Source organism: Myxine glutinosa, chromosome 12 (assembly GCF_964187855.1).
Source record: "Myxine glutinosa chromosome 12, kmMyxGlut1.1, whole genome shotgun sequence".
Classification (NCBI taxonomy): Eukaryota; Metazoa; Chordata; class Myxini; order Myxiniformes; family Myxinidae; genus Myxine; species Myxine glutinosa.
Window position 1 is genome coordinate 108,929,011 of NC_136272.1, and position 11,581 is coordinate 108,940,591.

Consider the following 11,581-nt stretch of genomic DNA (forward strand, 5'->3'; position numbering starts at 1 on the left):
CTGACTAAGTACAAGTTTTATCAATAATAAATTTTACAGTTTCCGATTTATAATAGTTCTTGTTTGTTTTATGTGCTTCACAAGCTCTGCCAAACGGCAGTAACAATCAAAATATCGTTATTTACAATCACCAGCTTTTTAAAATCATTCTATCATAAAGACATTTTATTGTAATGTGTTTAAAGTTATTTTTCGTCCTTACACTAGGCCAATTGGCAGTGAATAATGTACAACGTTTAAGGCGGTGTATGATCACACGCTCACTTCATATATATATTTTTTTCATCAGATTATTTATTTTAAATTGTCATAGTGCGTTTGCCTATTTTTGATCAAGATGCTCTGTTCGCGTCTTCAATAATCAGGTTCTTTCGTCAGTGTACAGGACAAGGACTACAGGTGGTCCGAAAGAAGCGATCGTGGGTCATTTTTGCTTGCGGTAAAGTTCATTTGGATTTTGGATGACTGCTTGGATTACACTTGCGATGTTAATAGTTTTTTTATTTGGGGGACCGATGTAAACTCCCTTTGTCCGTGTTTAAACATTAGAAAGAAAGAAAGATCGATCCGTGAAATAATATAATAGCTAGTTATTATAAATCACATTCTCAAGAATGAACCCTCTACGCGTTTTGTGAATTATTTGTTTATTTTCAGTGAAACCATTTCAGAGTACATTCGAGTTTTTAAAATTTCTATAATAATCGATGTCTGTATTGTCAGTGTTACACAGAAAAAGAGTGGAGGAGGATCGTTATGACTACGAAGATGGTGCTTCGACCACGGTTGTGGTTCCTGGGTCTGAAAAGGTCCTTTCAGTTTCACCAGCAACCGATCCACCCAGAATGGGCTGCACTTGCGCAGAAGCAGCTCAAGGGCAAATCGGTCGAGTCACTCATGTGGGAGACCGCCGAAGGCCTCAAGGTGAAGCCGGTCTACACGTCCCTCGATGCTGATTCTGCCAGTCGGAACGAGCTGCCCGGAGTGTTTCCGTACACCCGAGGTCCGTATCCGACTATGTACACCCACAGGCCGTGGACCATCCGTCAGTACGCCGGCTTCAGCACCGTGGAAGAGAGCAACCGTTTCTACCGACAGAACCTGGCCGCCGGTCAGCAAGGCCTCTCGGTGGCCTTCGACCTGGCCACGCATCGTGGCTTCGATTCGGACAGCCCCCGGGTCGAGGGAGATGTCGGCATGGCCGGAGTGGCGATCGACTCGGTCGAGGACATGAAGCTCCTATTCGATGGCATACCTTTGGACAAAATGTCCGTTTCGATGACTATGAACGGTGCAGTTCTTCCGGTGCTTGCCATGTTTGTGGTAGCTGGCGAAGAACAAGGCGTTCCCTTGGCCAAGCTTACCGGTACAATTCAGAACGACATCCTCAAAGAGTTCATGGTACGGAACACGTACATATTTCCACCCAAATCGTCGCTGTGTATCATTGCTGATATATTTAGCTACACGGCCCAGTACATGCCACGGTTCAACTCCATCTCCATCAGTGGATACCACATGCAAGAAGCAGGGGCAGATGCGGTGCTGGAACTGGCTTACACGCTTGCTAATGGCCTGGAGTATTGCCGTACCGGTTTATCGGCGGGCCTGCACATTGATGATTTCGCTCCGCGACTTTCATTCTTTTGGGGCATCGGGATGAATTTCTACGTAGAGATAGCCAAGCTGCGGGCCGGACGGCGTCTTTGGGCATTGCTCATGCAGGAGAAGTTTTCTCCCTGCAATGAGAAATCCATGTTGCTTCGCACACACTGCCAAACCTCTGGCTGGTCGCTTACTGAGCAAGACCCTTTGACAAATGTGATACGTACTACGGTCGAGGGGCTGGCAGCGGTATTTGGTGGGACGCAGTCTTTGCATACCAATGCATATGACGAAGCACTAGGACTGCCGACAATACGTAGCGCGCGGATTGCACGCAACACGCAACTAGTGTTGCAAGAGGAAACTGGAGTCTGCAATGTGGCAGACCCTTGGGCTGGATCTTACCTTATGGAAAGCCTGACTGACCAGATTGCTGCAGCTGCGCATAAGGTCATTAACGAAATTGAGGAGTTTGGAGGCATGACCAGGGCAGTCACGCAAGGAATCCCAAAGCTGCGTATTGAAGAGTGTGCTGCAAAGCGTCAAGCACGTATCGATTCTGGGGTGGAAGTTATTGTCGGGGTGAACAAGTATCGCCTGGATACTGAGGAGCCGGTGGAGGTGCTGTCGATTGATAACTCAGCTGTGCGGAAGAAGCAGATTGAAAAGTTGTGCCAACTTCGAGCTGATAGAAATGAAAAAACTGTGGTCCAGTGCCTGTCAAAGCTGAGCAAGGTCTGTCGGTCTGGTAAAGGTAATTTGCTGGAGAGCGCGATAGATGCGGCACGTACTCGTTGCACTGTTGGTGAGATAACCGATGCCATGAAGGCCATATTTGGCGAGCATGTTGCAAGGGATAGAATGGTCAGCGGAGCGTACCGTACAGAGTATGGCGAGAGCAGAGAGATAGATGAAACCGTGAATTATGTACGGCAGTTTGAATACAAGGTTGGACGCCGGCCTCGTATCCTTGTGGCTAAGATGGGACAGGACGGACATGATCGTGGGTCGAAGGTCATTGCAACTGGATTTGCTGACCTTGGCTTTGATGTTGACATCAGTCCCCTTTTTCAGACTCCAGGAGAGGTTGCTCAGCAGGCGGTAGACTCTGACGTTCACGTCGTTGGAGTCAGCTCGCTGGCGGCTGGCCATCGCACACTCATCCCGCACTTGGTGTCCGAGCTAGCCAGTCGAGGAGGTTCAGGAATCCTTGTCGTTTGTGGAGGTGTCATTCCGCCTCAAGATTACGAATTCCTGTACCGGGCCGGTTGCTCCAGCATATTTGGGCCCGGTACGCGTCTCCCCGAGGCAGCCCGAAAAGTCGTGGAGGATATTCTGAACGGTCTGGAGAAACGGGCTAGCACCGCCTAAAGTGGAACCATACGAGAAATACGAGACTGGTTGAAATTTGAATTTTTACTTCTGTTTATCCCTCAGTTTATAGGCAACCTTGACAGGCAATCGTCACTTTGCAAGGAACAATCTAAATTTCAACAGGTGTCCTGTCTTCTTTGAGTTAAAATTTCATAATTATTTGATGCTGCCCTCTCTCTCTCCCTCTCTCTCTATATCTCTCTATCTCTCTCTGTCTGTCTGTCTCTCTGTCTGTCTCTGTCTGTCTGTCTGTCTCTCTGTCTGTCTCTCTCTCTGTCTGTCTCTCTCTCTGTCTGTCTCTCTCTCTGTCTGTCTCTCTCTGTCTGTCTGTCTGTCTGTCTCTGTCTGTCTCTCCCTCTCCCTCTCCCTCTCCCTGTCATCTTGTTTTTGAGCACTGCATTAAAGCAGGAACCACGTGATTATAGGTCCTGGTTACAAAATGATGATTAATCTCCATGCAGCTGCATGAGTCTGACTTTTATGAACAAATACCCTGATCAAAGGTCAAATATAAACAACCCACCAATCATATCTAATCAGCTGTTGCTTCTGGTTTGTTCCACCTTCTGGCTAAAATGGTATGTTCTTCACTTACTGTGTGACTATTTGCTTTGGAAATTAAAAAATGGTACTTATTTTTGTTGTTGCTACATTATATATATATTTTTTGTAAATCAGTGGCTTCAAATTATGTGAATAGTATATTCTGTAAATATATTGTTGGTATAACTGTTGCTGATTGTAATTACAATATTATAGATAAATAAATGGATCCCGACAAAGCAATTTGGTGTAAGTTGTTTTACGATGGTTGTTGTTGTTGTTGTTGTTGTTGTCGTTGTCGTTGTTGTTGTTTGTGTCCTCACAGGAGATAAGTGATGAGCCGTGCCATATGGGATATGACGGATCGAGTGCGTGCCATTGAGTGAACTTATAATGGGTAACTAAATAATATATAAGCGCTGCTGTTTCCTTCTGTAAGGCCATATTGAAAATATAAAACGTTTTTATCTTGAGGGCCAAAATGTCCACCATCTTGTAATTAACATTTGTTTTGTTTGTTTTAAATGTTCATCTGAAGCACATGGTGGAGCTTGTACATGAATCATGCGCAGGACAAAAACCTGAGCAGACATCAGTGTACTTCATATGAATAACGACACGTGATTTCGAACATGGCTTCCTCACATCAGAGCCATCGGTTCAGATGGAAACGCTGAACAGGCTGACCTGCGTAATATAGCACCTGATGTCTCCCGAGAGGAAGTCTTTGTTTACTATTTCGAATAATGGATGTTGCTTTCATTTACCTTTTCTATATATCTAACTTTTTTTTTTTCTTAGAATTATTAATGTCTTTTTGACAATCATTCCACAGCTACTCTAGGCCCTCCATTCCAAGCCCTCCACTCCAACCCCTCCACTCCAACCCCTCCACTCCAAGCCCTCCACTCCAAGCCCTCCACCACTCCAGGCCCCCCACCACTCCAGGCCCCCCACCACTCCAGGCCCCCCACCACTCCAGGCCCCCCACCACTCTAGGCCCCACCACCAGGCCATATAGTCCAGAGCCACTTCTGTTTTTGACCACAACCACTCCTCTCTCTCTCTCTCCCCCTCCATCCCCCTCCATTCCACATCCACTCCTCTCTCCTCCACTCCACATCCACTCCTTTCTTTTTCCTCCACTCCACATCTACTTCTCTCTCCTCCACTCCACAGCCACTCCTTTCTCTCCTCCACTCCATATCCTCTCCACTCTCCACCACTCCACATACACACTTCTTTCCACCACTCCACATCCCCTCCTCTCCACATTCCACTCCTCTCTCCTCCATTCTAAATTACACTCCTCCACTCTACTTTCCACTCCTCTCTCCTCCACTCCTATCTCCTCCACTCCATACTCCGCTCTACTCCACACTCAACTCCTCTCCTCCACTCCACATTAAACTAACTTCCCAAATCCACATTCCACTACTATCTCCTCCAATCCACATCCATGCCTCTTTCCTCCACTCCACATTCTCTCCTCTCTCTTCCACTCCTCTCCATTCCACTCCACATTCCACTCCTCTCTCTCCTCCACAGCTTTCCATTCCACTCCACATCCATGCCTCTCTTCCACTCCACATCCACTCCTCTCCATTCCACTACACATTCCACTCCTCTCTCTCTCCTCAACAGCTCTCCATTCCACTCCACATCCACTCCTCCACTCCATACTCCACTCTACACTCCACTCTACTCGACTCCACACTCAACTCCTCTCCCCTAAACACCTCTCTCCTCCACTCCACATTAAACTAACTTCTCAAATCCACATTCCACTACTATCTCCTCCAATCCACATTCCACTCGACATCCACTCTGCTCTTCTCGACTCCACATCCACATCCACTCCACTCCACTCCACATTCCACTCCTCTCTCTCCACCACACCTCTCCATTCCACTCCACATCCACTCCTCTTCCTCCACTCCATGTTCCACTCCTCTTCCTCCTCTCACCCTCCACTCCACATTACACTAACCTCTCCTCCAATCCACATCCACTCCTCTCTCCTCCACTCCACATTCTCTCCTCCACTCCACATGCAATCCACATTCTCTCCTCCATTCCACATCCACTCCTCTCTCCTCCACTCTACATTCCACTCCTCTCTCTCCTCCACATCTACTCCTCTCTCTTCTCCACTCCATATTTTCCACTCCACATTCCAAGCCGCTTTCCTCCACTCCATATTCTCTACTCAACAGTACACTCCTCTCTCATCCACTCCACATTCCACTCCTCTTTCCTCTCCTCCACTCCACAGTAATTCCAGATTATTGTTACGTGCTCCTCCCCAAACCCCGGTCACGGTGTACCTCCGAGCCCCGAGAGGAGTCACGGCAGAAAGATGTGTTATTCTGCATGTCAAAGATCAATGGTGAAACCACACCAATTGTTACCAACAAACAAGTATTGTATTAAGGTCACACAAGAATAACAGCACAAAAACAATATTAATCAATTGTACAACAAATATATCATTCCTATGATGGTACCATCAGTTTCGTACAATATAACTCACTGTGCTCCAAGTGAGCGAAAAGAACATTCCCAATGTCTCTGTCCCGGCTTCAAGCCAAAGTCGATCCACGCTCCAGTGATTGTCAGAACGATGTTGTATCGAGACCAGAATCCCGCTCGGTTGACAGTCACACTGCCAAAGATGGGCAAAGGTACCCTCAAGAGGCTACTGGGAAAACACACCTTCGGGAATGGACGTTCAACGGCTCCCCTTACGGCGAACCGCAAATTCCACCTCAAAATCCACGTTACGCACACACACCAGGTTAACGTCTGGATGCGGTGAAATGGTTGAAGCAAGGTGAAGAGCCTACAGCGATGCAAAATCGGGCGCGAGGCAAAATGGCCAACCGGCCCGTACTCGAGGCGTAACGGCACTCCAACGATTCTCTTCGGAATCAACTGCAAAACCTGTCACGCAGGTTTATCTGTCACAGCGATAACAACTCTGTCGCAGGAATCCCTTTCCCAGGAAACCCAAAGTTTACTCGTGACCCCCGTTCGCCAGCGTTTGCTCAAGACCTCAAAGCAGCTCGGCTCCTTGTCCACCTCACTTGCTCCGCCTCCTTTTCCTCTTCTTCTTCATCCGGTTTCCGGTTTCTTTTTAAAACATTAATTTTTTTTACCTTTTGAAAACAGTTATCTCCAATTCACTTAAACGATAACGATAATAGTACATGGAACCAAAAATGTTTACAGTGGACGAGAACCACAACAACGGAAGTGACGAATCCGTAACAATTATCCACTGAAGCCCTTCCATTCTTGGTACTGAAATGAATGGTCATTTCTGCCTCGCCACTTTATGGTCACTGAAACAGTTTTTATTCATAAAACTAGCAAAGGTAACTGGCATTGCTGGGCAACGTAGGGTCGCTTCTTGGTGGGAATATTAAGAGAGAGGGTGGGGCGGGGGGAGGTGAGAGGGGGGAGGGGGAGGTGAGAGGGGGGGGGGGGAGATGGTGGGTGGAGAGGGTGGAGAGGGTGGAGAGATGGGGGAAGGGGGAAGGGAGAGGAGAGAGTGGGGAAGGTGGATGGAAGTGGGGAGGGGGAGGGAACAATATCCAAATAAATGAGTTTTATAACCTTTTGCTTGTTTTTTGTTTTTTTTAACTCCTTTTAAAACTTTTTTGTTTTTAAATTTTCTAACTGCTGGTATTTTAAAAAATATATACTGTTGCGGATTCGGGGGTCGGCGCTCCCCTTACCAAGGGGGGGGGGGGGTTAATCCCCTTGTCTTTTAAGCTGGCCGTCCCCCAATCCTGGAAATTATAACGCTCCTTTCCGGTTGAGATTGGCCAGGGTGATTGGTCAATGGAGTCCCAAATACCTGAGTGCCAATCCGACCGCAAAGCAGGGAGATAACTCTCGCTCGGACCGCTGACAAGATGGAAATTGCCGAGCGGTTTAGCAATCCGAAGCCCGAGCCATTAACAAAGGACGAAACCCGATCCTGAGCGGTTCCGAAATCGTGCCACAGATACTCAATGGAGAGAAAGGACGAAGACGATCGAATGGAGAGGAAACCAAAAGGTAAGGAAGAACAAAGGACTTATTACAACCAAAGAGGAAACGAAAGGGAAGAATGTACAAGAAGAAGAAGAAGCAGGACACAGAGCAAGCTTATCTATAGTCTTACTTAACCCCAGGACGAACAAACAGACTTACACGGGAGGGTAGTGGTAGGAGGAGAAGGTCCAAGCAGATGGTCCAGGCGATGGGATCCGGCTCCGGTCCACTCGAGTCCGGCTCCGGGTCCGCGGCGAAGAACGGCCGGCAGCTTTGCGTGTCGTTGGAGCACGACCAGACCTTTACATATGCGAGGGCTGGACTGCTGCGTACGTAATATATATGTCTCTGTCTCTGTGTCTCTGTGTCTATCTCTATCTCTATCTCTATCTCTATCTCTATCTCTCTCTATATCTCTCTCTCTATCTCTCTCTATATCTCTCTATATATATATACATCTATATATATCTATCTATATATATATATATATATATATATATATATATATATATATATATATATATATATATATATATATATATATATCTATATATATATATCTATCTATATATGTCTATATATATCTATATATATATTGTTACGGACCGCGGATAAGATGTTGGTTTTGCCGAGCGGAGGCCCCGCGGCCCTAACAATTGGTGTCAGGAGTGTCGGATTCGGACCTGGGACTAAATTTATTTAGCCCAAATTTTGGAACACCAATTGTACTATTGGCCGTAACAATTGGTGTCGGGAGCGGGGTCGGACCCGAAGCACGCTTAACGCGCTCAAAATTACGAGCTGCCAAAATTTGTGTTGTTTTAAAGAAAAACCCGAATTTTGAAATCGCGCCATGGCTGGTCAAGGCGACGGGATGTCGGTGGGAGAGATAGACGGGGTAGAATCGACCCAGGACCTAGGGGAAATGTATGTGGAGGAGGGCAATGAGGAGGTGGTTGAGGAGGTTTCAGGCACGCAAAATGGCGCTCTCGCGCACGAGGTTACGGGCGCGCAAAATGGCGCCTCGCACATGGCTACGGCGACCGCGCCCGCGACCGTAGCAGCGCCGCCGGTGGATTCGAACCTTTTTTTGCTGCAAATGGGGGCCCTTATGGACAAAATGGGTGAGCAATTAAGAGAGGGGTTAGACAAGAAATTTGAGGGGTTAGACAATAATTTTAAGGGGTTAGACAAGAAATTTGAGGGGTTAGACAATAATTTTAAGGGGCTAGACAAGAAATTTGAAGGGTTAGACAATAATTTTAAGGGGCTAGACAAGAAATTTGAGGGGTTAGACAATAATTTAAAGGGGCTAGACAAGAAATTTGAGGGGTTAGACAATAATTTTAAGGGGTTAGACAAGAAATTTGAGGGGTTAGACAAGAAATTTGAGGGGTTAGACAAGAAATTTGAGGGATTAGACACTGGGATAGAAGGGGTGAAACATGGGTTAACGGGGGTGGAAAATAGAATGGCTGCCCAGGAGAATCAGATAGAGGGGGTGAAAAATGGGTTAGAGGGGTTAGAAAACAAGATGGAAAACAATTTGCGGGAAATAGGGGAGCAATCGGCCCGGGAAATTAAACAAATGGGAGAGCAGATAGAGGAGGTGAAAATCGAGGTAGAAACCAAATTGGATGCTCAGAGGGATGAATTGGGACAGGTGAGGGTGGCATCTACAAAAGAGAGGGAGGAGATGAAGGAGGAGATATGACGAGGTGTAAGCGAGGAGGTCTCGGGGTACGCGAGGAGGTAAAGCGAGGTGAAAAGCGTATGGAGAAAGAGGTGAGGAATAATACGGCGAGGTTACAAGGGGGAATAGAGGGTCTGACGAGGGGAGTAGAACAGCTGACAGTGGGACAAAAGGAACTCGTAGACCAAGTGGAAAAGAACACTGCAATAATCCGGGGGTTAAAAGCGACACAAAAAGACATAAAAAATGAATTAATAGCGACACAGAAGGAATGTCAGATGGTACATGAGGGGTTGACGAAGAAGTTGGAAGAGGTGACAGAAGTAATGGAGACGAAGGACCGAGAGGTAAGGACGCACATAGAAACGGTTAAAGTGGCGTTAGAGGAAGAGATAGAGGGGGCGCACTGGGAGATGGAGGTAAAGGAAAAATTAGAGGAGGTGGAAGAAGGGGTGAGTGAAATTAAGAAGAGATGAAGGGAAACTAAAAAGGAGATAAAGGAGGAGGTAATGGAATTGGTACAAGGTCTGTGCTCGAATCGTGATTATGTGCTCACTAACCAAATAAAGAGTTTGCAGGTGGCAGAGGAGGTGCGGAGACGAGGTGCCAAGGTGAGTGGCGATATATTCGGAAATGCATATGATGTGAGGGGAGCTTCAGTCGGCTTGGGGGTTGGTGTGGATCCGGGTGTTCGTGAGAGGCCGTTGGTGAAGTGTGCGACAGGTACGGTGTGCGAAAGAGGAGGTGTGCGAGAATGTCTGACTCTGGGGTGTGTGAGGAAAAAGTGTGCGCCGAGGAGTGTGTGCGCTGTCAAGAGTGAGTTGGTCGTAGCGCGTGTGCGAGGGGGCACATGGAAGCGCGGAGTGGGGAGTGTTACAGAGGATGTAACGAGAGAGTGTACACCTGTGGTGAGTGTTACGAAGGGAGTAACGAGAGAGTGTGCGCAAGCGGATGCGCGAGAAAGGTGTGTAACGGACGGGTGCATGAGGAAAGAGTGCGCTGTCAAGAGTAAGGGAGAATGCACACCTGTGGTGAGTGTTATGGAGGGAGTAACGAGAGAGTGTGTGCAAGAGGATGCGTGAGAAAGGTGTGTAACGGATGGGTGCATGAGGAAAGAGTGCGCTGTCAAAAGTAAGGGTGAGTGCGCGACCGAGTGTGGAGGTGAGAGTAGTGAGAGTGACACGGAGCGTGAGTTGGTTGTGGCAGGTGAGAGAGGATGTTCACCTGGAATGGAGGGATGCACACCTGGAATGGTAGAACGCGTATGGGAATGCACGCTGGAGTTGGTCGTGAGGCACGTGGTTGGGTGTGCAAGTGAGAACGCACCTGTGATTGTCACAGAGGAGGTGACCGAGGAGGGGGCGCGAAGAGGTGTGTTGGTGAGGTGTGCGAACGACGAGTGTGTGCAAAGGTGTGCGGTGGTCAGGTGTGTGACCAAGTCTGTGAGCGAAAGAACGAGTGCAATAGCGAAGTACGCGGGGTGTACGGGCGGCGTTGGAGCACCGAGCTCGGTGAGGGTGAAAGGGGTAGCGTATGCGTGTGAGCATGCAGGTGAAGCATCGACGGTAACCGGGTTAGCGGTTAGAGCGACTTATAGCCGAATCGGGCCCTCGGTGCGCGCCGGGCAGCTTCGCGTGCCGCGAGGACCAGCGGGGATCCGAACCACGGCGGTTTCGAAAGAACCGCCGTACGCGATGCACGCCGGGCCGCGCTTTGAACGGCCGCGTCCGTGCTCCACTAGGCGGAGCGGGCAGCCCGATAGGAAGGGTCGTCATGGCGACCCCTTTTTGTTGAGGCATTCCGGCAGGTCGAGATCGGGCCATTGGACGGCTCCGTGCCGAGGTGGTGCGTGGGATCTCGGCCCGGGTAAGCCCCCGTCCTTGCACCTAATGTCGGACGCATCCAGCCGCCGGCACCAAGCAACCCGCATTCATTGCTCGGCTTTACAAAGCCGGGCTTTGGAGATGAATTGGCGCACCGAGAGGCTGAAGTGAGTAGACGTGTGATGATGAGGATAGTGCTTTGGCCCCGAAATTAGAAAAACAAAATTTGATGATTGGCAGAGTGAGGATTGGCAGACGATTGGTAGTGATTGGCAAATTTTTTGATTTGTTGAATTTGGACGAGCAAAATTGGTAGTGGAAGATGCCCGATGTGGTGGGATGGCAACTCTGCCATCTCTCACAGCGGGGGCAAAGGAGCATTAGTCTTATGGGGTTTATGGCAGTGAAAACTAGCCCGGGAGGGTTAGGATATAATGTGTAGGGACATAGAGATTGACAATAGGTAACGGTAAGGTGAGGTAGCTACATTGGACAGGTAGCT

General features: G+C 48.3%; 1 protein-coding gene across 1 annotated transcript; it reads left to right on the forward strand.

Moving 5' to 3' along the window:
* The first annotated feature begins 262 nt into the window (after positions 1-262).
* MMUT (methylmalonyl-CoA mutase) lies at positions 263-3,765 on the forward strand. Its single transcript, XM_068132358.2, has 2 exons — positions 263-439; positions 724-3,765. Exon 2 carries the CDS (start codon positions 757-759, stop codon positions 2,974-2,976), a length of 2,220 nt encoding a protein of 739 aa, XP_067988459.2. The 5' UTR covers positions 263-439; positions 724-756; the 3' UTR covers positions 2,977-3,765.
* The last annotated feature ends 7,816 nt before the right edge of the window (positions 3,766-11,581 follow it).

Coding starts and splice junctions, on each gene's coding strand:
- MMUT (XM_068132358.2), top strand. CDS start 757: ATGACTACGAAGATGGTGCTTCGACCACGGTTGTGGTTCCTGGGTCTG.